Source organism: Ranitomeya imitator, chromosome 4 (genome assembly GCF_032444005.1).
Source record: "Ranitomeya imitator isolate aRanImi1 chromosome 4, aRanImi1.pri, whole genome shotgun sequence".
Classification (NCBI taxonomy): domain Eukaryota; kingdom Metazoa; phylum Chordata; class Amphibia; order Anura; family Dendrobatidae; genus Ranitomeya; species Ranitomeya imitator.
Genome location: NC_091285.1, coordinates 215,721,763 through 215,749,161, shown reverse-complemented (window position 1 = coordinate 215,749,161; position 27,399 = coordinate 215,721,763). Strand labels below are relative to the sequence as shown.

The 27,399-nt window shown below is 44.0% G+C and overlaps 1 protein-coding gene across 1 annotated transcript in view; it reads right to left on the bottom strand.

Moving 5' to 3' along the window:
• The window catches only part of EPYC (epiphycan), a 153,992-nt gene that overhangs the window by 55,835 nt on the left and 70,758 nt on the right, over window positions 1-27,399 (bottom strand). Inside the window, exon 3 of the mRNA XM_069764372.1 lies at window positions 22,838-23,003. Coding sequence (XP_069620473.1) covers window positions 22,838-23,003 — 166 coding nt within the window. The remainder of the gene's footprint in view (window positions 1-22,837; window positions 23,004-27,399) is intronic.

Below are 27,399 nucleotides of genomic sequence, written 5' to 3'. Positions count from 1 at the left end.
TTTTGGTCCAGAATATATTGGCCAAATTTCAATAAAATATCTCCACCCGCTTCCGAGATAAGGGGTCGAGATCTTTTTGCATCCATAACAAGCTGCATAGGTACAAATGTACCTCATATATTTTGAATGAAGATAATGCAAGGGAAAAAGCATAATTTTTTTTTTAATGATAATGCTATTTAACTATTATAAACAAGTAAAAAACTGTTCATTTACATTATAAAAGAAAATGTAAGAAACTTTTTTTTATTGATTTTCTTTGCAAGTAATGCATGTTGGCTTTGCTACAGAGTGTTCATCGCAAATGGGTTTCACACAAACCACACAAGACTTTCTAGTCTTGCGTTGTTTTCGCCTCAGGTCTCTGCAGACATAGCAACTACCAACAACAGGGGAGGGTCCACGACTACCATGAGGTATTTTGGGGCCAGCTGCTGGCTGCGATGCTACCACAATGCATCGTCCAAGCACCATTTCTACTGCACCTCGAAGAAAATGGTTTCTCATTATCATTTTGTTTGTACTACGATCTTCAATTGCAATCATACACAGCTGATTTGCGAGATCTTTCAGGAACTTTCTTCGTTGATCCTTTGCCCTGAAGCTTGGATTGTGTTCTCTGTAGATGATGTAGGATGCTAACCCACTGACATCAATCATATTGTAGAAAAATGCCAAAGTCCAACGTGATGTTCGTCGTTTCACAGTGTACTCTCCCAACATTTTATCCATAACATCAACGCCACCTTTTGTTATGTTGTAGTATTTTATTATCTCTGGCTTGGCTGCTAGTGTCTCTTCAACTTCTCCCATCATGTGCATAGATGATAGAAGCACGACTGATTTGTTCTTCTTTGGTACATATGAACAGACTGTTGCATCATGATTGTAGGCAAAATTTGTCGAGTATACAGGCCTTTCTTTGGCAGGCTGCATGTTGTTAGGTAGGAACCTTTTGTTTTTTCTCACTGTACCAACTAGTGTCATGTTCCAGGAGTTCAATACCTTAGCTAGTTCCATGGTTGTAAAGAAGTTATCGGTGGTGACATTTCTTCCAGAGCCTTTATACGAGCTCACTAGGTCCAATACTGTTCGTTCTCCAATGTTTACTTGTCGAGGACCATCAGTTGGTTTCCCAGTGTAGAGCTGACCTTGTAAAGGGTAGGCATTTGATGAGTCACAAGCCCAGAAAATCTTTATGCCATATTTAGCTGGTTTTGAAGGTATATACTGGGTAAATTTAGTATGACCTCTAAATGGAAATAATTGCTCGTCGACGGTGATACAATGATATGGCTTGTAGGCTCTCTCCAGATTACTGTTCAGCATTGTCCAGATGTCCCGTATTGGTGCAGCTTTATCTGTTTGCACACGTTCTGCACGTGTATTTTCGTTGTCAAACCTGATAAATCTGAGTATCATCTTGAAGCGGTCACGAGACATGGCTGCACGTATAAGAGGCAGAGCAGCAACATTCCACATTTCCTCCAGATTCTCTTTGTTGGCTCTGTGCACACCAGCAGCAATCAGTATGCCCAAAAATGCATGAAGTTCAGTTTCAGTAAATTGCTTGAATGTTTTTTGTGGTGGCCGTTTGGAAGAATCAGGAAAACGTTGTACCAGTTCGTTGTTGTAAGCATCACAAACTCTCTTGGCCTTTCGATTCGTTTCCCGTAATATGATGTCACACATCTCGGGAGTCATGATGGACTTGAATAGCTCTTTTGCTGTATATAGGTTGCTGATTGCTGCAGGGCCACCTCTTTGTCGTAGGACATTACGAGATTTTGTTTGTGCATTTGGCAGTGGATTACTGCACCATTGAGTTTCATCCTTAGCAGTCCAAATGTCGCCTGCACTTTGAGGCACAGAATCATCCTCAACACTTTCGTCTGATTCGTATTCATTTTCATGCTCTATGACCATTTCTTGTTCAATGTCTGAATCTTCTTCAGTAACATCCACTTGTGGTACATAGTTTTCATCATCAGATGGAACATATGGTTCATCCTCATGCTCAGAATCAGATTCTTCTAGCATTCGCATTATTTCGTCAGACGTAAATCTGTAAATATGAAAAAATGTAAAATAAATAATTTTCCGAAATACTACATTATTGGCTTTTCACAAAATTATACTAACCTGCAAACACGTTTTCTTGGATTATGGCGGAAACTAGATCCAGCATTACTATCACTCATGATGACTTGCTAGATGAATTTTGGCTTCGTATTTTGTGCTGAATATAAATAAAACATCGTAAAACAATATGTAGATACTAATTATTATCCATTTTTCGTATAAAAATTATACCTATAGTGATAAGTTTCATACAAAATATATGTAAGCCAAGTCCAGGCTGAAAGACAATTTGACTGTTCTGTCCCCACATAATGAGAATAAAGGTATAACTGGCTGTTAGATGCTGTGAGACTTTCCTACCTTCGTTTCCAAGAAATTGAAGACTTCACAAGCCTAGAAATGTGTGCTCACAGCAATGAGATGAACAGCAAAATGGCTAATGAGAGGAGGGAGGCAGGAAGACAAGTAGAAGTCACTCCCAGTTTGAATTAACTTAATTGACAGCAACATAAGTGACCAGTAACAACACTGAACAATAGATATCAGCATAACATTTGTAGCTGAATGAACTTTAGTTTCTGAAACCAAGTAAAGTCTTCCCACAGTGGAGGTATATGTGAAGGTACAATTGTACCTATGCAGCCTGTTAAGGTTGTAAAATTATGCAGCCTGACAAGGGTTAAATACAATTTCATTATTTAAAGATCATATAATGTGATTTTCTATTTTTTTTTTTAGATTCTGTCTCTCACAGATGAAGTGTACCTACAATAAAAATTACAGTCCTCTCCATTCTTTGTAGGTGGGAAAACTTGCAAAATCGGCAGTGTATCAAATACTTATTTTCACAACTGTAAATGGATATGCAGGACATTCAAATTAAAACAATTAGGCCGGTATCACACTAGAGAGTTTTATGGATATATGAGAGGCGCAAAAACAACGCATTGCACACGGACAAATGATTCTCTATGGGGCAGCTCCTATCTGCTGTATATTTCGCAGCCATATTTTAGGGGCTGAGAAAATCGCAGCTTGCTGCATTTGTCAGGGTATTGCACAAAAAATCTGCCAAAGAAAGTCTATGGGGGCGAGAAAAATATGGATTACACACAGACCATCAGTGTGACTTGCGAGAAATACACACCGGTGTTCAATAGAAAAGCCAGTAATTCAGCGCGGTGTACAGTAAAATCACACTGACAGGTTAGAATAGAATAAATCTCTACACATAGTATAGGTATATACGGTATATATATATATATATATATACAGTACAGACCAAAAGTTTGCACACACCTCCTCATTTAAAGATTTTTCTCTATTTTCATGACTATGAAAATTGTACAATCACACTGAAGGCATCAAAGCTATGACTTAACACATGTGGAATTATATACTTAACAAAAAAGTGTGAAACAACTGAAATTGCGTCTTATATTCTAGGTTCTTCAAAGTAGCCACCTTTTGCTTTGATGACTGCTTTGCACATTCTTGGCATTCTCTTGATGAGCTTCAAGAGGTAGTCCAGGAATGGTCTTCCAACAATCTTGAAGGTGTTCCCAGAGATGCTTAGCACTTGTTGGCACTTTTGCCTTCACTCTGCTGTCCAGCTCACCCCAAACATTTAGATTGGGTTCAGGTCTGGTGACTGTGGAAGCCAGATCATCTGGCATAGCACCCCATCACCCTCCTTTTTGGTCAAATAGCCCTTACACAGCCTGGAGGTGTGTTTGGGGTCATTGTCCTGTTAAAAATTAATGATGGTCCAACTAAACGCAAACCGGATGGAATAGCAAGTCGCTGCAAGATGCTGTGGTAGCCATGCTGGTTCAGTATGCCTTCAATTTTGAAGAAATCCCCAACAGTGTATCCAGCAAAGCACCCCCACACCATCACACCTCCTCCTCCATGCTTCACGGTGGGAACCAGACATGTAAAGTCCATCCGTTCACCTTTTCTGCATCGCACAAAGACACGGTGGTTGGAACCAAAGATCTCAAATTTGGACTCATCAGTCATCAGACCAAAGCACAGATTTCCACTGGTCTACTGCCCATGCCTTGTGTTCTTTAGCCCAAACAAGTATCTTCTGCTTGTTGCCTGTCCTTAGCAGTGGTTTCCTAGCAGCTATTTTACCATGAAGGCCAGCTGCACAAAGTCTCCTCTTGACAGTTGTTGTAGAGATGTGTCTGCTGCTTAAACTCTCTGTGGCATTGACCTGGTCTCTAGTTTGAGCTGCTGTTAACCTGCAATTTCTGAGGCTGGTGAGTCGGATAAACTTATCCTCAGTAGCAGAGGTGATTCTTGGTCTTCCTTTCCTGGGGCGGTCTGTTATGATAAGGTAATTCAGTACCACAATGGACATAGAAGTCAGAGCACATACAGTGACCTGACAATTACCCAAAAACATAGAACGAGCTCTGAGACGTGGGAACTCTGCTGACCGCAATCCCTAATCCTCTCCAACCACACTAGAGGCAGCCGTGGATTGCGCCTAACGCTCCCTATGCAACTCGGCACAGCCTGAGAAACTAGCTAGCCTGAAAATAGAAAATAAGCCTACCTTGCCTCAGAGAAATACCCCAAAGGAAAAGGCAGCCCCCACATATAATGACTGTGAGTTAAGATGAAAAGACAAACGTAGAGATGAAATAGATTTAGCAAAGTGAGGCCCGACTTTCTGAACAGAGCGAGGATAGGAAAGGTAACTTTGCGGTCAACACAAAACCCTACAAAAACCCACGCAAAGGGGGCAAAAAGACCCTCCGTACCGAACAAACGGCAAGGAGGTACACCCTCTGCGTCCCAGAGCTTCCAGCAAGCAAGAAAAAACAAATAAGCAAGCTGGACAGAAAAAACAGCAAACAAAATAGCAAAAGCGGAACTCAGCTATGCAGAGCAGCAGGCCACAGGAACGATCCAGGAGGAAACAGGTCCAATACTAGAACATTGACTGGAGGCCATGATCAAAGCACTAGGTGGAGTTAAATAGAGCAGCACCTAACGACTTCACCATATCACCTGAGGAAGGAAACTCAGAAGCCGCAGTACCACTCTCCTCCACCAACGGAAGCTCACAGAGAGAATCAGCCGAAGTACCACTTGTGACCACAGGAGGGAGCTCTGCCACAGAATTCACAACAGTACCCCCCCTTGAGGAGGGGTCACTGAACCCTCACCAGAGGCCCCAGGACGACCAGGATGAGCCATATGAAAGGCACGAACAAGATCGGGAGCATGGACATCAGAGGCAAAGACCCAGGAATTATCTTCCTGAGCATAACCCTTCCACTTAACCAGACACTGGAGTTTCCGTCTTGAAACACGAGAATCCAAAATCTTCTCCACAATATACTCCAACTCCCCCTCCACCAAAACCGGGGCAGGAGGATCAACAGATGGAACCATAGGTGCCACGTATCTCCGCAACAATGACCTATGGAATACGTTATGTATGGAAAAAGAATCTGGAAGGGTCAGACAAAAAGACACAGGATTAAGAACCTCAGAAATCCTATACGGACCAATGAAACGAGGTTTAAACTTAGGAGAGGAAACCTTCATAGGAATATGACGAGAAGATAACCAAACCAAATCCCCAACACGAAGTCGGGGACCCACACAGCGTCTGCGATTAGCGAAACGTTGAGCCTTCTCCTGGGACAAGGTCAAATTGTCCACTACATGAGTCCAAATCTGCTGCAACCTGTCCACCACAGTATCCACACCAGGACAGTCCGAAGACTCAACCTGCCCTGAAGAGAAATGAGGATGGAACCCAGAGTTGCAGAAAAACGGCGAAACCAAGGTAGCGGAGCTGGCCCGATTATTAAGGGCGAACTCATCCAAGGCAAAAAGGACACCCAGTCATCCTGATCAGCAGAAACAAAGCATCTCAGATATGTTTCCAAGGTCTGATTGGTTCGTTCGGTCTGGCCATTAGTCTGAGGATGGAAAGCCGAGGAAAAAGACAAGTCAATGCCCATCCTGGCACAAAAGGCTCGCCAAAACCTCGAAACAAACTGGGAACCTCTGTCAGAAACGATATTCTCTGGATTGCCATGTAAATGAACCACATGCTGGAAGAACAATGGCACCAAATCAGAGGAGGAAGGTAATTTAGACAAGGGTACCAAATGGACCATCTTAGAGAAGCGATCACAGACCACCCAAATGACTGACATCTTTTGAGAGACGGGAAGATCTGAAATAAAATCCATAGAGATATGTGTCCAAGGCCTCTTCGGGACCGGCAAGGGCAAAAGCAACCCACTGGCACGAGAACAGCAGGGCTTAGCCCGAGCACAAATCCCACAGGACTGCACAAAAGAACGCACATCCCGCGACAGAGATGGCCACCAAAAGGATCTAGCCACTAACTCTCTGGTACCAAAGATTCCAGGATGACCAGCCAACACCGAACAATGAACCTCAGAGATAACTTTATTCGTCCACCTATCAGGGACAAACAGTTTCTCCGCTGGGCAACGATCAGGTTTATTAGCCTGAAATTTTTGCAGCACCCGCCGCAAATCAGGGGAGATGGCAGACACAATTACTCCCTCTTTGAGAATACCCACCGGCTCAGATAAACCCGGAGAGTCGGGCACAAAACTCCTAGACAGAGCATCCGCCTTCACATTTTTAGAGCCCGGAAGGTATGAAATCACAAAGTCAAAACGGGCAAAAAACAGCGACCAACAAGCCTGTCTAGGATTCAACCGCTTGGCAGACTCGAGATAAGTCAAGTTCTTATGATCAGTCAAGACCACCACGCGATGCTTAGCTCCTTCAAGCCAATGACGCCACTCCTCGAATGCCCACTTCATGGCCAGCAACTCTCGATTGCCAACATCATAATTTCACTCAGCAGACGAAAACTTCCTGGAAAAGAAGGCGCATGGTTTCATCACCGAGCAATCAGAACTTCTCTGCGACAAAACAGCTCCTGCTCCAATCTCAGAAGCATCAACCTCGACCTGGAATGGAAGCGAAACATCAGGTTGACACAACACAGGGGAAAAAGAAAAACGACGCTTCAACTCTTGAAAAGCTTCCACAGCAGCAGAAGACCAATTGACCACATCAGCACCCTTCTTGGTCAAATTGGTCAATGGTTTAGCAATACTAGAAAAATTGCAGATGAAGCGACGATAAAAATTAGCAAAGCCCAGGAACTTTTGCAGACTTTTCAGAGATGTCGGCTGAGTCCAATCATGGATGGCTTGGACCTTAACAGGGTCCATCTCGATAGTAGAAGGGGAAAAGATGAACCCCAAAAATGAAACCTTCTGAACACCAAAGAGACACTTTGATCCCTTCACAAACAAAGAATTAGCACGCAGGACCTGAATGTTGTGAATTCTGTGGCTGAATTCACTCCTGTGGTCACAAGTGGTACTGCAGCTTCTGAGCTTCCTCCCTCAGGTGTTCTGGTGAGCTCGTTAACTGCTTCATTACTTAACTCCGCCTGATGCTGCTATCCTTGCTCCTTGTCAATGTTTCAGTGTTGGATCTGAGCTTCTCCTGATTGTTCCTGTGACCTGCTGCTCTGTATAGCTAAGTGCCTTTTGCTTTTTTGTTGCTTTTTTTCTGTCCAGCTTGTCTTTTGTTTTGCTGGAAGCTCTGAGACGCAAAGGGTGTACCGCCGTGCCGTTAGTTCGGCACGGTGGGGTTTTTTTTGCCCCCTTTGCGTGGTTTTGCTTTAGGGTTTTTTGTAGACTGCAAAGTTCGCTTTACTGTCCTCGCTCTGTCCTAGAATATCGGGCCCCACTTTGCTGAATCTATTTCATCCCTACGTTTTGTCTTTTCATCTTACTCACAGTCATTATATGTGGGGGGCTGCCTTTTCCTTTGGGGAATTTCTCTGGGGCAAGACAGGCCTATTTTTCTATCTTCAGGCTAGCTAGTTTCTTAGGCTGTGCCGAGTTGCCTAGGTAGTTGTTAGGCGCAATCCACAGCCGCTTTTAGTTGTGTTTAGGATAGGATCAGGTGTGCAGTCTACAGAGTTTCCACGTCTCAGAGCTCGTTCTTGTATTTTTTGGTATTTGTCAGATCACTGTGTGCGCTCTGATCGCTAAGCACACTGTGTTTCTGGATTACCTTCATAACACCTGTCATTGCAAACATAACAGTACAAGGAGCCAAACTAATGATTCTCAATAGAGGGAAAGAAAAAGTTCTGACATCATTTTTTTTTTTTTTTTTTTTTTTCTGCTCTGTGTTCACTTTTTTTTTTCCCCTTGACATTTGGGTGATTCTGGACACAGGTGTGGACATGGATATTCAGGGTCTGTGCTCTTCAATGGATAATCTCGTTATAAATGTACAAAAAATTCAAGATACTATTGATCAGAAATCTATGTTAGAACCAAGAATTCCTATTCCTGATTTGTTTTTTGGAGATAGAACTAAGTTTCTAAGTTTCAAAAATAATTGTAAGCTATTTCTGGCCTTGAAACCTCATTCTTCTGGTAATCCTATTCAACAGGTTTTGATTATTATTTCTTTTTTGCGCGGCGACCCTCAAGACTGGGCATTTTCTCTTGCGCCAGGAGACCCTGCATTGAGTAGTGTCGATGCGTTTTTCCTGGCGCTCGGATTGCTGTACGATGAGCCTAATTCAGTGGATCAGGCTGAGAAAAATTTGCTGGCTTTGTGCCAGGGTCAGGATGATATAGAAGTATATTGTCAGAAATTTAGGAAATGGTCAGTACTCACTCAGTGGAATGAATCTGCGCTGGCAGCTTTGTTCAGAAAGGGTCTCTCTGAGGCTCTTAAGGATGTCATGGTGGGATTTCCTATGCCTGCTGGTTTGAATGAGTCTTTGTCTTTGGCCATTCAGATCGGTCGACGCTTGCGCGAGCGTAAATCTGTGCACCATTTGGCGGTACTGCCTGAGGTTAAACCTGAGCCTATGCAGTGCGATAGGACTATGACTAGAGTTGAACGGCAGGAATACAGACGTCTGAATGGTCTGTGTTTCTACTGTGGTGATTCCACTCATGCTATTTCTGATTGTCCTAAGCGCACTAAGCGGTCCGCTAGGTCTGCCGTCATTGGTACTGTACAGTCCAAATTCCTTCTGTCCATTACCTTGATATGCTCTTTGTCGTCGTTTTCTGTCATGGCGTTTGTGGATTCGGGCGCTGCCCTGAATCTGATGGATTTGGATTATGCTAAACGTTGTGGGTTTTTCTTGGAGCCTTTGCGGTGTCCTATTCCATTGAGAGGAATTGATGCTACACCTTTGGCCAAGAATAAACCTCAATACTGGGCCCAGCTGACCATGTGCATGGCTCCTGCACATCAGGAAGTTATTCGCTTTCTGGTGTTGCATAATCTGCATGATGTGGTCGTGTTGGGGTTGCCATGGCTACAAACCCATAATCCAGTATTGGATTGGAATTCCATGTCGGTATCCAGCTGGGGTTGTCAGGGGGTACATGGTGATGTTCCATTTTTGTCGATTTCGTCATCCACCCCTTCTGAGGTCCCAGAGTTCTTGTCTGATTATCAGGATGTATTTGAAGAGCCCAAGTCCGATGCTCTACCTCCGCATAGGAATTGTGATTGTGCTATCAATTTGATTCCTGGTAGTAAATTCCCTAAAGGTCGATTATTTAATTTATCCGTGCCCGAACACGCCGCTATGCGCAGTTATGTGAAGGAATCCCTGGAGAAGGGACATATTCGCCCATCGTCATCACCACTGGGAGCAGGGTTCTTCTTTGTAGCCAAGAAGGATGGTTCGCTGAGACCGTGTATTGATTACCGCCTTCTTAATAAGATCACTGTTAAATTTCAGTATCCCTTGCCATTGTTATCTGACTTGTTTGCTGGGATTAAGGGGGCTAGTTGGTTCACTAAGATAGAGCTTCGTGGTGCGTATAATCTGGTGAGAATCAGGCAAGGAGATGAATGGAAAACTGCATTCAATACGCCCGAGGGTCATTTTGAGTATCTAGTGATGCCGTTCGGACTTGCCAATGCTCCATCTGTGTTTCAGTCTTTTATGCATGACATCTTCCGTGAGTATCTGGATAAATTCCTGATTGTTTACTTGGATGACATTTTGATCTTCTCAGATGATTGGGAGTCTCATGTGAAGCAGGTCAGAATGGTTTTTCAGGTCCTGCGTGCTAACTCTTTGTTTGTGAAGGGATCAAAGTGTCTCTTCGGTGTGCAGAAAGTTTCATTTTTAGGGTTCATCTTTACCCCTTCTACTATCGAGATGGATCCAGTTAAGGTCCAAGCCATCCAGGATTGGATTCAGCCGACATCTCTGAAAAGTCTGCAAAAGTTCCTGGGCTTTGCTAATTTTTATCGTCGCTTCATCTGTAATTTTTCTAGCATTGCCAAACCATTGACCGATTTGACCAAGAAGGGTGCTGATTTGGTTAATTGGTCTTCTGCTGCTGTGGAAGCTTTTCAGGAGTTGAAGCGTCGTTTTTGTTCTGCCCCTGTGTTGTGTCAGCCAGATGTTTCTCTTCCGTTCCAGGTCGAGGTTGATGCTTCTGAGATTGGAGCAGGGGCGGTTTTGTCACAGAGAGGTTCTGATTGCTCAGTGATGAAACCATGTGCTTTCTTTTCCAGGAAGTTTTCGCCCGCTGAGCGTAATTATGATGTGGGCAATCGAGAGTTGCTGGCCATGAAGTGGGCATTCGAGGAGTGGCGTCATTGGCTTGAAGGAGCTAAGCATCGCGTGGTGGTATTGACTGATCATAAGAACTTGACTTATCTCAAGTCTGCCAAGCGCTTGAATCCTAGACAGGCCCGTTGGTCGTTATTTTTTGCCCGCTTCGACTTTGTGATTTCGTACCTTCCGGGCTCTAAAAATGTGAAGGCGGATGCTCTGTCTAGGAGTTTTGTGCCCGACTCTCCGGGTTTATCTGAGCCAGCGGGTATCCTCAAGGAAGGAGTCATTGTGTCTGCCATCTCCCCTGATTTGCGGCGGGTGCTGCAAAAATTTCAGGCGAATAAACCTGATCGTTGTCCAGCAGAGAAACTGTTCGTCCCTGATAGGTGGACTAATAAACTTATCTCTGAACTTCACTGTTCGGTGTTGGCTGGTCATCCTGGAATCTTTGGTACCAGAGAGTTAGTGGCTAGATCCTTCTGGTGGCAATCTCTGTCACGGGATGTACGTACTTTTGTGCAGTCCTGTGGGATTTGTGCTAGGGCTAAGCCCTGCTGTTCTCGTGCCAGTGGGTTGCTTTTGCCCTTGCCGGTCCCAAAGAGGCCTTGGACACATATTTCGATGGATTTCATTTCTGACCTTCCCGTTTCTCAAAAGATGTCAGTCATTTGGGTGGTCTGTGATCGCTTTTCTAAAATGGTCCATCTGGTGCCCTTGGCTAAATTGCCTTCCTCCTCTGATTTGGTACCTTTGTTCTTTCAGCATGTGGTTCGGTTGCATGGCATTCCTGAGAATATTGTTTCTGACAGAGGTTCCCAGTTTGTTTCAAGGTTTTGGCGAGCCTTTTGTGGTAGGATGGGCATTGACCTATCCTTTTCCTCGGCTTTCCATCCTCAGACTAATGGCCAGACCGAACGAACCAATCAGACCTTGGAAACATATCTGAGATGTTTTGTTTCTGCAGACCAGGATGATTGGGTGTCCTTTTTGCCGTTGGCTGAGTTCGCCCTTAATAATCGGGCCAGCTTGGCTACCTTGGTTTCTCCATTTTTTTGCAATTCTGGGTTCCATCCTCGTTTCTCTTCAGGACAGGTTGAGTCTTCGGACTGTCCTGGTGTGGATTCTGTGGTAGATAGGTTGCAGCAGATCTGGACTCAGGTAGTGGACAATTTGATCTTGTCCCAGGAGAAAGCTCAACTTTTCGCTAATCGCAGACGCCGTGTGGGTCCCCGACTTCGTGTTGGGGATCTGGTTTGGTTATCTTCTCGTCATATTCCTATGAAGGTTTCCTCTCCTAAATTTAAACCTCGTTTTATTGGTCCGTATAGGATTTCTGAGGTTCTCAATCCTGTGTCTTTTCGTTTGACCCTCCCAGACTCCTTTTCCATACATAATGTATTCCATAGGTCGTTGTTGCGGAGATACGTGGCACCTATGGTTCCATCTGTTGAGCCTCCTGCCCCGGTTTTGGTGGAGGGGGAATTGGAGTATATTGTGGAGAAGATTTTGGATTCTCGTGTTTCTAGACGGAAACTCCAGTATCTGGTTAAATGGAAGGGTTATGCTCAGGAAGATAATTCCTGGGTTTTTGCCTCTGATGTTCATGCTTCCGATCTTGTTCGTGCCTTTCATGCGGCTCATCCTGGTCGGCCTGGGGGCTCTGGTGAGGGTTCGGTGACCCCTCCTCAAGGGGGGGGTACTGTTGTGAATTCTGTGGCTGAATTCACTCCTGTGGTCACAAGTGGTACTGCAGCTTCTGAGCTTCCTCCCTCAGGTGTTCTGGTGAGCTCGTTAACTGCTTCATTACTTAACTCCGCCTGATGCTGCTATCCTTGCTCCTTGTCAATGTTTCAGTGTTGGATCTGAGCTTCTCCTGATTGTTCCTGTGACCTGCTGCTCTGTATAGCTAAGTGCCTTTTGCTTTTTTGTTGCTTTTTTTCTGTCCAGCTTGTCTTTTGTTTTGCTGGAAGCTCTGAGACGCAAAGGGTGTACCGCCGTGCCGTTAGTTCGGCACGGTGGGTTTTTTTTTGCCCCCTTTGCGTGGTTTTGCTTTAGGGTTTTTTGTAGACTGCAAAGTTCGCTTTACTGTCCTCGCTCTGTCCTAGAATATCGGGCCCCACTTTGCTGAATCTATTTCATCCCTACGTTTTGTCTTTTCATCTTACTCACAGTCATTATATGTGGGGGGCTGCCTTTTCCTTTGGGGAATTTCTCTGGGGCAAGTCAGGCCTATTTTTCTATCTTCAGGCTAGCTAGTTTCTTAGGCTGTGCCGAGTTGCCTAGGTAGTTGTTAGGCGCAATCCACAGCCGCTTTTAGTTGTGTTTAGGATAGGATCAGGTGTGCAGTCTACAGAGTTTCCACGTCTCAGAGCTCGTTCTTGTATTTTTTGGTATTTGTCAGATCACTGTGTGCGCTCTGATCGCTAAGCACACTGTGTTTCTGGATTACCTTCATAACACCTGTCATTGCAAACATAACACCTGAAACACCGTTCTGACCTGCTTCACATGAGACTCCCAATCATCCGAGAAGATCAAAATGTCATCCAAGTACACAATCAGGAATTTATCCAGGTACTCTCGGAAGATGTCATGCATAAAGGACTGAAACACTGATGGAGCATTGGCAAGTCCGAATGGCATTACTAGATACTCAAAATGGCCCTCGGGCGTATTAAATGCAGTTTTCCATTCATCGCCTCGCTTAATACGCACAAGATTATACGCACCACGAAGATCTATCTTGGTGAACCAACTAGCCCCCTTAATCCGAACAAACAAATCAGATAACAACGGCAAGGGGTACTGAAATTTAACCGTGGTCTTATTTAGAAGGCGGTAATCTATACAAGGTCTCAGCGAACCATCCTTCTTGGCCACAAAAAAGAACCCTGCTCCTAATGGCGACGATGACGGGCGAATATGCCCCTTCTCCAAGGACTCCTTCACATAACTCCGCATAGCGGCGTGCTCAGGCACAGATAAATTAAACAGTCGACCTTTTGGGAATTTACTACCAGGAATCAAATCGATAGCACAATCACAATCCCTATGCGGAGGTAGGGTATCGGACTTGGGCTCATCAAATACATCCCGGTAATCAGACAAGAACTCTGGAACCTCAGAAGGGGTGGAAGACGAAATAGACAGAAATGGGACATCACTATGTACCCCCTGACAACCCCAGCTGGACACAGACAAGGATTTCTAATCTAATACTGGATTATGGACTTGTAGCCATGGCAACCCCAACACGACCACATTATGCAGATTTTGCAACACCAGAAAGCGAATAACCTCCTGATGTGCAGGAGCCATGCACAAGGTCAGCTGGGTCCAGTACTGAGGCTTATTCTTGTCCAAAGGCGTAGCATCAATTCCTCTCAATGGAATAGGACACTGCAAGGGCTCCAAGAAAAACCCACAACGCCTAGCATACTCCAAGTCCATCAAATTCAGGGCAGCGCCTGAATCCACAAATGCCATGACAGAATAAGATGACAAAGAGCAGATCAAGGTAACGGACAAAAGAAATTTTGACTGTACCGTACCAATGGTGGCAGACCTAGCGAACCTCTTAGTGCGCTTAGGACAATCAGAGATAGCATGAGTGGAATCACCACAGTAGAAACACAGCCCATTCAGACGTCTGTGTTCTTGCCGTTCAACTCTGGTCAAAGTCCTATCGCACTGCATAGGCTCAGGTTTATGCTCAGATAATACCGCCAAATGGTGCACAGATTTACGCTCACGCAAGCGTCGACCGATCTGAATGGCCAAAGACATAGACTCATTCAGACCAGCAGGCATAGGAAATCCCACCATGACATCCTTAAGGGCTTCAGAGAGACCCTTTCTGAAAATAGCTGCGAGCGCACCTTCATTCCATTGAGTGAGTACGGACCACTTTCTAAATTTCTGACAATATACCTCTATCTCATCCTGACCCTGACACAAAGCCAGCAAATTTTTCTCTGCCTGATCCACTGAATTAGGTTCATCGTACAGCAATCCGAGCGCCAGGAAAAACGCATCGATATTACTTATTGCAGGATCTCCTGACGCAAGAGAAAATGCCCAGTCCTGAGGGTCGCCACGTAAAAAAGAAATAACGATCCTAACTTGTTGAACTGGGTCACCAGAGGAGCGAGGTTTCAAAGCCAGAAATAGTTTAGAATTATTTTTGAAACTCAGAATTTTAGTTCTATCTCCAAAAAACAAATCAGGAATAGGAATTCTTGGTTCTAACATAGAATTCTGAACCACAAAATCTTGAATATTTTGTACTCTTGCCGTGAGCTGATCCACATGAAGACAGACCTTTAATGTCCATCGCTACACCTGTGTCCTGAACCACCCAAATGTCTAGGGGAAAAAAAAGGCAAAACATAGTGCAGAGAAAAAAAAATGGTCTCAGAACTTCTTTTTTCCCTCTATTGAGAATCATTAGTACTTTAGTCCTCCAGTACTGTTATGATAAGGTAATTCAGTACCACAATGGACATAGAAGTCAGAGCACATACAGTGACCTGACAATAACCCAAAAACATAGAACGAGCTCTGAGACGTGGGAACTCTGCTGACCGCAATCCCTAATCCTCTCCAACCACACTAGAGGCAGCCGTGGATTGCGCCTAACGCTCCCTATGCAACTTGGCACAGCCTGAGAAACTAGCTAGTCTGAAGATAGAAAATAAGCCTACCTTGCCTCAGAGAAATACCCAAAGGAAAAGGCAGCCCCCACATATAATGACTGTGAGTTAAGATGAAAAGACAAACGTAGATATGAAATAGATTTAGCAAAGTGAGGCCCGACTTTCTGAACAGAGCGAGGATAGGAAAGGTAACTTTGTGGTCAACACAAAACCCTACAAAAAACCACGCAAAGGGGGCAAAAAGACCCTCCGTACCGAACTAACGGCACGGAGGTACACCCTCTGCGTCCCAGAGCTTCCAGCAAGCAAGAAAAAACAAATAAGCAAGCTGGACAGAAAAAACAGCAAACAAAATAGCAAAAGCGGAACTTAGCTATGCAGAGCAGCAGGCCACAGGAACGATCCAGGAGGAAACAGGTCCAATACTAGAACATTGACTGGAGGCCAGGATCAAAGCACTAGGTGGAGTTAAATAGAGCAGCACCTAACGACTTCACCATATCACCTGAGGAAGGAAACTCAGAAGCCGCAGTACCACTCTCCTCCACCAACGGAAGCTCACAGAGAGAATCAGCCGAAGTACCACTTGTGACCACAGGAGGGAGCTCTGCCACAGAATTCACAACAGCGGTCCTCATGTGAGCCAGTTTCTTTGTAGCGCTTGATGGTGTTTGCCACTGCACTTGGGGACACTTTCAAAGTTTTCCTTATTTTTCAGACTGACTGACCTTCATTTATTAAAGTAATGATGGCCACTCATTTTTCTTTACTTAGCTGCTTTTTTCTTGACATAATACAAACTTTAGCAGTCTATTCAGTAGGACTATCAGCTGTGTATCCACCAGACTTCTGCTCAACAGAACTGATGGTCCCATTCCCATTTATAAGGCAAGAAATCCCACTTATTAAACCTTACAGGGCACACCTGTGAAGTGAAAACCATTCCTGGTGACTACCTCTTAAAGCTCATCAAGAGAATGCCAAGAGTGTGCAAAACAGTCATCAAAGCAAAAGGTGGCTACTTTGAAGAACCTAGAATATAAGACATAATTTCAGTTGTTTCACACTTTTTTGTTAAGTATATAATTCCACATGTGTTAATTCATAGTTTTGATGCCTCCAGTGTGAATGTACAATTTTCATAGTCATGAAATTACAGAAAAATCTTTAAATGAGAAGGTGTGTCTAAACTTTTGGTCTGTACTGTATATATATATATATATATATATATATATATATATACATATATATATATATATCCAAGAACAAAAAAGTCTGCGGCACTCACCCCGTTGTTGCTGTGTGAACGTGTTCTTTATTGAAGCATTACGTTATGGAAGTATATACATCCAACTAGGCAGCAGGTTTTACAGGGGGGTGCGGTGATGGAGGGTGGACGACGGTCGTTTCGCACTGAATGTGCTTCGACGGGTCCAGCACCTAGTTGGATGTATATACTTCCATAACGTAATGCTTCAATAAAGAACACGTTCACACAGCAACAACGGGGTGAGTGCCGCAGACTTTTTTGTTCTTGGATATTTACTGAGCTATATGCCTTTCTGCTAGAGCACCTGTTACCCATAAGCTGTATGGGACGTTTTGTTCAGTGAGTTCTATATAAGTCCTGAGGAGTACACACCTATAAAACTCTAGTGCCGTCCATTTCTTGCTTTCTTTATACTTGGAATATATATATATATATATATATATATATATATATATATATATAAATATATATATCCCACTACGTGTCTTGGGGGACACTTGCTTGGCAGCAGGATAAACATAGACAGGCACGGTTTTTCACATAAATAGTCCATGTGGTTTATTATTCACTCAGCATAAACCACGGAAGGCCATGTTCCACATCACAGACCTCACATAATACTTAGCACTTCACAGTATACGGCTTTGAAGCATAGTCAGTAAACATGCAGGACCTTACTTTATCCAGTTGTCCTGGGTGACTGCATGCCGCACAGTTCAGTAACTGTCCTTCATTAAGGCACATAGTCCTTTCCCCATACCCGGGGTTACCTCGTAGGAGCGCCTGCTCCAGAGGCTGACTCCTCGTCAGTCCATGGTCCTCACCACAGGTGACCTGTCCAGGTCGACGGTCTCACAGTGCTTGCAGGACTCCAGCCCATACCAGGACAATCCAACACTGACCATTCCAGGACTCACACTCTTACCAGGTGCTTGCAGGACTCCAGTCCATCCCAGGACAATACAACACCCTCGAACATTCAGTCCATAGCCTCAGCAGTGCTTCCAGGACTCCAGCCCACTTCAGGACAATCCAACACACAGGCTATTGCAGGACTCATGGTCTCAGTGCTTCCAGGACTCCAGCCCATACCAGTACAATCCAACACTGACCGTTCATCAGGTCCAGGGTCTCAGGTGCATGCAGGACTTCTCCAAAACCAGGAGAATCCAACACCGACCCTCCAGGACCTTGCACATGGACCCAACAGATCCATACACAGGAACCACACAGGAACCATGTGACCCACACCCTGGTCACATTGCATACCTGTAACCACTCCCCTGGGTGGGAGTGTGGGTGTGTGTGGCTAGTCTGACCCTCCCATCTCTCATGACTAGCCCTGCCAATCTCCCATTAGAACTTACACATTTACTTGTGGGACTACAGATCCCAGCACACCAACCAAACTTCAGACTGACAGCACAGAGTGTCTTCCTCTGCAACACACACACCGGCCATTTACACTCCTGCCGGACTTTGTCTCATCACATTTATTATACACACAGCGCCCCCTGGCTGTAACATGGGTCACCGCACCACAATGTATATATATGTCATTGAGACACATATTATATATATATATATGTATTTTCATTACTATGAAAATTGTACATGCACACTGAAGGCATCAAAACTATGAATTAACACATGTGGAATTATATACTTAACAAAAAAGTGTGAAACAACTGAAATTATGTCTTATATTCTAGGTTCCTCAAAGTAGCCACCTTCTGCTTTAATGACTGCTTTGAACACTCTTGGCATTCTCTTGAAGAGCTTCAAGAGCTAGTCACCGGGAATAGTTTTCACTTCACTGTTGTACCCTGTCAGGTTTAATAAGTGGGATTTCTTGCTTTATAAAGGGGGTTGGGACCATCAGTTATGTTGTGCAGAAGTCTGGTGGATACACAGCTGTGTAGTGTTTGTCTGATGTTTATATCACATACAGAAATATAATTGCAATCGTATTATGAGTACCAATAGGTTATATTGACAGTTAGAATGAGTTAATGCAGCAAGTCAATATTTGCAGTGTTGACCCTTCTTCAAGACCTCTGCAATTCTCCCTGGCATGCTCTCAAGCAACTTCTGGACCAAATCCTGACTGATAGCAGTCCATTCTTGCATAATCAATGCTTGCATTTTGCCAGAATTTGTTGGTTTTTGTTTGTCCACCCGTCTCTTGATGATTGACCACAAGTTCTCAATGGGATTAAGATCTGGGGAGTTTCCAGGCCATGGACCCAAAATCTCTATGTTTTGTTCCATGAGCCATTTAGTTATCACCTTTGCTTTATGGCAAGGTGCTCCATCATGCTGGAAAAGGCATTGTTGGGCACCAATCTGCTCTTGGACGGTTGGGGGAAGTTGCTCTTGGAGGTCATTCTGGTACCATTCTTTATTCATGGCTGTGTTTTTAAGCAAGACTGTGAGTGAGCCGATTCCCTTGGCTGAGAAGCAACCCCACACATGAATGGTTTCAGGATGCTTTACAGTTGGCATGAGACAAGACTGGTGGTAGCGCTCACCTCTTCTTCTCCGAATAGGCTGTTTTCCAGATGTCCCAAACAATCGAAAAGGGGATTCATCAGAGAAAATGACTTTGCCCCAGTCCTCAGCAGTCCACTCCCTGTACCTTTTGCAGAATATCAATCGGTCCCTGATGTTTTTTCTGGAGAGAAGTGGCTTCTTTGCTGCCCTCCTTGAAACCAGGCCTTGCTCAAAGAGTCTCCGCCTCACAGTGCGTGCAGAAGCACTCACACCAGCCTGCTGCCATTCCTGAGCAAGCTTGGCACTGCTGGTAGTCCGATCCCGCAGCTGAAACAGTTTTAAGATACGGTCCTGGCGCTTGCTGGTCTTTCTTGGGCGCCCTGGAACCTTTTTGACAACAATGGAAGCTCTCTCCTTGAAGTTCTTGATGATGCGATAGATTGTTGACTGCATTCCATTCATTCTCCAATTTTTACAACCAGGAGCAACAGTTGCATTTGCAGGCTCCTGGTTGTAAATTTATTTAACCCCTTCAGATGGATTTACAGCATGTGACATGACTGTACGACGGACAGGTATGGGATATTGTTGCTTTTTGCTTTATTTTTTTACAGAACGAGGGTCTTCAGGTGGATTGAGCACACAATAAAGATTTTAAAACCCTGTGTGTATTTATTTCATTAAAATACTTTGTTCGTAATGTGTGTGTGTATTATTAACCCTTTACTACTAATGGATTGATAATGGATAGGTGTTTTATTGACATCTCTCCATTATTAACCAGGCTTAATGTCACCTTACATTAGCAAGGTGACAATAAGACTTTATTAATGCCCTCAGTCACTGGCTTTCCCACTCTGGCGGAGAAAATTGCGCGGGAGCCCACAACAGTTTTTTCCATTATTTAACCCTTTATTTTAACACCTAGAGCCCCCAAATTTTGCACACAGACACTTCTAACATTAGTAGTGATGAATATGTAAAAAAATAAGGGATATGAAATGGTTTACTGTATGTAAATCATGTCTCATATCCTGTCGGGTTTGATAAGGAGATAGCAAAAGCCGGCAATTGAATTACCGGCTTTTAAGCTATCTAGCACTGTATTAAATCTGAATATATATATATATATATATATATATATGTGTGTGTGTGTGTGTCTCAAGTCTGACGCCAGCCTTACTAATTAACAAGAAATACACATATTTGCGATCACTGGCTTCAGAATTGCCTGATCTATCAATAATAACGGGAGATCAAAACATTGTATCTACACAAAAATAGTATCACTAAGAACATCAGCTTACTACGCAAAAAGAAAACCCTCACCCAGCCCCAGATCAAGAAAAATGGAGACGCTACGGGTCTCGGAAAATGTCGTATTTTTTTTTAAACTTGGATTTTTTTCCCCATTTAAATAAAAAAAATAAAAACAAACTATACATGTTTGGTATCTTCAAACTCGTAATGACCTGGAAAATCAGAATGTCAAGTCAGTCTTAGCATTTGGTGAACATGGCAAAAAAAAGCCCAAACAGTTGTGGAATTGCACTTTTCTGCAATTTCACTGCACTTTGAATTTATTTCCATTTTCCAGTACCTAAGATTCTGAAACCAATGGTGCAGATCAAAAGTACAACTTGTCCCACAAAGATAAGTATTCACATGCCCCCAACTTTTCCACACCATCATACGACAGCAATACAAAGTGTTTTAAATCTTCAATATTTGATTGTGGCCTGCCAGTTGTTGCCTTCAAGTGTCTATGAAAGACTGGATGACCCTCTTTATAATTTCCTCCTGGCTTTACACTTTGTACACTTTCAAAATTTTGCATGATGCCTGCCAGTTTTCAATGGTCCATAGATGACTGGATGACACTCCTTGAGCGTTTAAGTACCACAACTACATTTTTCTTATATTTTTATGAGGCACTCCATTTGGTGCCTTCAAGGGTGTATGCATGACCCTAGTTATAATTTTTCTGGCTTTGCACTCTGTGCAGAGCTTCTCTGAGTGTAGTAGTACCACAACTACACTTTCAATGATTCAAAAGTAGGAGTGATCAGAACGGCCAGGCACAGCTGCACTGCTCCGGGACTATGAATAGATGCCGGTTCCGGGACCTCGGGTGCCACTCCAAATAAATATGAGGAAGAAGTGGTACAGCCACTCACCGTCCCATTTATGTCCTTTATTTGGAAATCACATAAAAACAGCAAGGAAGTGAGAAGATGAGACGCAACGGACGATGGCCGGTATGCGCTTCTACAGGTCCTCCACAACTACACTTTTTTCACAATATTTTAATGAGACACTACAATTGGTGACTACAGGGGTGTATGGATGACTCTACTTATAATTTTTGGCAGGATTTGCACTTAGTGCACAGCCTTTATGAATCTAGGATTATCACTGCATGACAATTTGAACAGAATATGTCTGAGGCCCTTCTTCATGTCTAATAAATGGTGCATATCACATTTTTGGAAGTTCTTGCTTGCTCCATAAATTATACTAAAATTTCCAATGTTTTTTATCAAAAATTAAATTTTGGTTTACTTAAATTATTATTTTTTAAATCGTTTTTAAATGTTCCCCTGTTTCTTAACATTTTTTTCCTGTAAACTCCAAATTTCTCCATGATTTTAAATGTTTTACTGTCATTCATAAAAGTAAGATGCCATTGTTCTCAGCAGTGGTCTGGGAGTCGCTGATTCCTTCTGAGGTCTTCCCCATGCTGTTTGACCTTCTATTCATCACTTTTTCCATCAATTTCAACATGCTCGGATTTCCCATTGTCTCCCATTATTCTCGAGCACTAGGAATTTCCCTTTTATTCATCTTTCCAAAGAACTTTATGGTGCACCCAACTATGTTATATTGTTACAGTCTACTGTACTGGTTATCCATTCTGCAAAGGCCTCCATGACATACTCTCCTCTGTCTTATCAGTCTCCATTTACTGTGTCTCCTATTTTATAGTGGTCTACTACTCAACATCTCCACTTTCTGTCCTGTCTCTTTATTCTTTGCTGCGCCAATGTCATCTGTCTGTGCTGCATAACAACTGCACATCGAGAACAAGGGCTTTGAGGATCCAATTCACCAGTTGAGGCGTAACCAAACCAATGTAGAAGGAATTCTGGTCAGATATACTTAATATTTGACTTTTTAGCTTATTATAGGAAATCTGCTCATTTCCACACTTTTGCAAGGAACTATTTATGGTGATATTAAATGGTCTGTATTGATTTACATATTATGGAGGCAACTCTAAAGTTCTTATGGTCCTTAAAAATTTTGCACACCCTTTCGACTAAAGGGTACAGGCTCCAGCCTATAAGATATCATGGCTTAACTGCAAGGTAAAAATATATCCTGTATAACAAATAGATAATTCCATATTTCATTAAAAATGCTCATAATAAGCATCAAAATCTGTTTGCATTCAATACTATGTCTCAAAATGTTGTCAAATACAGTTGCTAATAGAAAACCACATACAGTAATTAACCTGAGATTAACATCTAAATCCAGCTGAGTAAAACAGAACCGTGTAAATGCAAAATATCTAAAATATTAAGCATTCAATATTCTAAAAAGCCTTTAGTCATGTGAAGGTCATTATTAAACTATTCCGTTACTGTACATCTGTCTGCTCGGCTCATGTAACTGAATACTAATGACACAAACCTCCACTCGCTTCAGGAGTTTGGACTCCAGGAGACAAGGGCCCCTGTGGTGAAGATCCATCAATTAACTTTGGCGTCGATTCCTCTTCTTCTTCAATTTCTTCTTGTACTGGCTCTGGAGACAGAATGGGTCTATTCACAATAGGCAGTACAGTTCCAATCTCTATCTAGGGAAGAGGAAAGTACATTTATTGATCAGAAAGAACTAGTACACCAACACGTTCATTTTTAGACGCTATGCGTATAACGATATAAAGCTTGCCACTAGGTGTCGCTCTACATCAAATCCTCATTTACTAGCTTGCATGATCTTTTATAGACAGATAGCTAGTGCTGTGTTACCACCTAGAAGAGAAAATGTTGCCTTCTTGTTCTGTTTTGTCCATTTGAAGAGCTTCAGTGAGATGTAAAATATCTCTCTTGTATATACATTTACCACCATAACTTTTTATGCTTTGAATCATATCAGCAAGTTTAAAGTGAATCTGTCGCCATGCATTTTCTACTCCATCTGAGAGCAGCATAATGCCGGAGTGGCGACCATGATTCCAGTGATGTATCGCGTACTGGGCTACTTGCTGTGGTTTTCACAAATCACTTTATTTTGTGGGCTGCAGATTTATTAGGTCTCTGAATATTGATCACTGAATAGCCTCACAAATATCACTGATTGGCAGTTTTCTCTCCAAGTAAAGAGTACACCGCTGCAAATCGGTGGTGAGGGGCAGACTTATATAGAGCTCATGAATATGGAGGACTACGTGGCATCAGGTTTACTAATCCTCTAGTGATAATCTGCTGATGATAAAACACTGATTTTATTAAAACCATACTAAGCAGCTCAGTAGTGACACATCACTTGAATCAGGGTCTCTACCCCTATATTATGCTGCTCACAGATTACTTGGCAAAACCTAGTGAAACATTCCTTTAATATGAGTATTTTAATGCATATGTAGCATATTCTATGTACAGGTCGACCAGGAGTTAGTGAGGGCTTTGTGTATGAGGCAACTAGCGTGATGGTTGCCTAACAGGAGGCAAAATTAGTCTTGAACAGAGTTGGGCATTTTAGATAATATGTTAATAGATGTGACACTTGCTGAAACTTGCAGGACTGTGCTGGCGCTTCCTTTCAGCAGAAAATTCATTCGGCAACAGTCTTTCGGTAACTTTACTCAGCAGCACAGTATCTCAGTGCTAGTTACAACCTTCTTACTGCCGTCTCCGGCAGTACCGGAACTTTGTACACACATACGGCCTGCTCTACTCAAGTACCACGCCACTTTCTCTCATACACAGCCATCAGTCTTCTATCCATTATTTTTTGGAGAACTGCTCTTCACACTCATGCAGTTGGAGCGCCCCCAGATGCAGGGCTGCGGGTTACTCGGTACCGGTCCTCTCTGTCTCGGTTCTGGGGTTGTCACGGTGGCTGGACCCAGTCCGTGACCCTGCTAAGGGGCATCCAATAAAAGGGTGATGAAAGTTTGTCAAGGGTTCGTGACGCCACCTGTGGTATTTGGTCAGGGTGACTGACGCTACTTAGTGGTCCACTGGGGTGATGGAATGGCAGCTGGATGGTGTACCTTCCCACAGGTGAAGTATATCCCCAGGGCTTCCCAGTAGTGTAGGTGGTCATGATGTGAGGCGCAGTTAATAACGAGGACACATGGTTGCAGTCTCTTTACCTTTTTACGGAAGACTTCGGGATCCGCAATCCAGAGCACTGCTAACTGGGCTTGTCTGAGACCGGCCGGTCCGAAGGCACATCCAGAGTTCCCTTTGCAGGTGGAAATCAGTGCCTACCAACTGGCGCCTGTGTGTTGTAGTCTTTCCCTGCTGAGCATTCGGGATAGTCCTCACAACTTTCGAATTCGTTCTTTCTCTTCTCCGTCCCCCAAGTTTATCTGGCTAGGACGCACCCGTATAACGGGTAGGCTCGGAGCTATTCTGGGACCCTAGAGACGCCCCTCTCCACGTTTGCCCCCTATGTCTGCTTAGGTGATGTAAGGTAGACAGCCAACCTATAATCAACTGTCCTGCGGCTGTTTGAAGTAATGCTTGAAGTCTGTTACTTCCTCGGCGTTCCGGCCACCGGCTACGCGCTTCAGTAGGATGTTGCCAATCTCGGGGCACGACTCCTACTGGTTTATCTCCTTGTGCTGCAATTTTATTTCTCACTTCTCCACATTATCCTTCGCTTCGTGTCCTTCCTTAGGATGCCACCGCAAGGTAGTACAGGCGCGGCTCCGTACGTTCTGTCCTTTCTGCTAGGTACCTGCCAGGAACCCACCCCTGACAGGTCCTCCCTGGAGCTCTCCCAGGCTGCGTTCTCACCTAACTTCCTATCCAACCCCCAGTTTTACCAAAGTGTGAAGAGTGGCCTAATATATAGTGCCTTTTGCTTCCCCTGGTGGCCGGAGTGTGAAGTGTAATGTGTGACTGTGATACCTGGTCAGATGAACTCCTTTAGTGCAATCAGACATAACATCACTCCCTTTAGTGGCAGAGCGACATTACTGCAATGACCAGGACTCTGGGGCGCTGCACAGACACCTTCAGACTCCTTTGGTATGGCTACAAACACACTCTTTTCAGCCAGTAACAAAACCTCTACCCTCTCCTCTGCAGTGCTTGCTAGTAGTAATGAGCAAGTATACTCATTACTAGGGTTGAGCGACTTTTACTTTTATAGGATCGGGTCGGGTTTCACGAAATGCAGTGCATTGGGTTTCCAATGGTTCCCAGGGTCTGAAGGAGAGGAAACTCTCCTTCAGGCCCTGCGATCCATATTTAAGTGTAAAATAAAGAATTAAAATAAAAAATATCGCTATACTCACCCTCTGACGCGCCCTGGTACTAACCGGGAACCTTCCTTCCTTCGAATCAGCGCTTGCAGGACCTTGCGGTGACGTCACGCAAGGTCCTGCAAGCACTGATTCTTAGGAAGGAAGGCTGCCGGAAAGAAGCAGGGCGCGTCCGAGGGTGAGTATATTCCTATTAGGTATATACTCACACTCGGACGCACCCTGCTTCTTTCCGGCAGCCTTCCTTCCTAAGAATCAGCGCTTGCAGGACCTTGCATGACGTCGTGGTGACGTCGCGGCTTGTGATTGGTCGCGCGAGCGGTCACATGGGTGGCCGCACGACCAATCACAAGCCGCGACGTCACCGCAAGGTCCTGCAAGCGCTGATTCGAAGGAAGGAAGGTTCCCGGTTAGTACCAGGCCGCGTCAGAGGGTAAGTATAGCGATATTTTTTATTTTAATTCTTTATTTTACACTTAAATATGGATTCCGATACCGATTTCCGATATTGCAAACATATCGGAATTCCGATACCAGATTCAGAAGATCGCCGACTTCATGGCCGACCCCACACAGGGGTCGGGTCGGGTTTCATGAAACCCGACTTTGCCAAAAGTCGGCGACTTCTGAAAGTGGCCGACCCGTTTCGCTCAACCCTACTCATTACTATTTGTGACTGCTCAGAGATTTAGTTTTCCTTGCCGCAGCTGCATGATTTGCGACTACTAGACAGCTTGATTACATGTGGGAATTCCCTAGCAACCAAGCAACCCCCATATGTACTCAGCCTGGCTAGTAGCTGTAAATCAGTGGTCCCCAACTCCAGGCCTCGAGGGCCGACAACAGTGCAGGTTTTCAGGATTTGCTTAGTATTGCACAGGGGTTGGAATCATCACCTGTGCAGATGATCCTGAAAACCTGCACTGTTGGCGGCCCTCGAGGCCTGGAGTTGGGGACCCCTGCTGTAAATCATGCAGCTGCGGCGAGGAAAACTAAATCTCTGAGCAGTTACAAGCACTCGGAGACCACCCGAGCAGCGAGTACACTCCCTCATCACTACTTGCTAGAGATGACCGATACAATCCAAAGAGGATCATGGTTTTGTTGTTTCATGTGAATTCAAACACTGAGACTCAATTTGAGGGTCACAAAAAAAAATTCCCAAAGCACTGAAGAATTAGAGAACAGGCTAAAGTCTTTTTGCATTGCTGTACAGGTTTCTCCACAATGCCCTGTAGCTATGATATTTAGTAAAGTATCATATATTGCACATATATATGTACGTATATATTGAGTCATCAGTGTGCCATTCATGCAACATCCATTTTTTTCCAGCATGACTTAAGAAAAATCAATTCCAAAGCAGCTCCTATATTTAGCTATGTTAAACACATAAAGCACATGGATGAAACACCAATGAAATACGAATGCCATCCGTGTGCAGACCATGTTTTAGATGGACCCATAGACTTGTATTGGTCGTTGGCATCCATGCTACTGGTAAAAATGGACCTGTCTTTGTGTGGTTTGTACACAGTCTGTGCAAGCACATGGATGCAGGGCCGCCATCAGGGCATTACTGCCCTGACTGGGTATGGGGCCCGGTGGGCCTGGTGGGCAGAGGGGGCCTGCATCGGGCCCCGTCTCATCTACTCACCGGGCCCCCCCTACAGGCGCTGCGGCAGTTTAATGTTATTGATGTGCGGGTGCGGGTCCGCGCCCGCACATTAATAGTTAACAGGCGCCAGCCAAT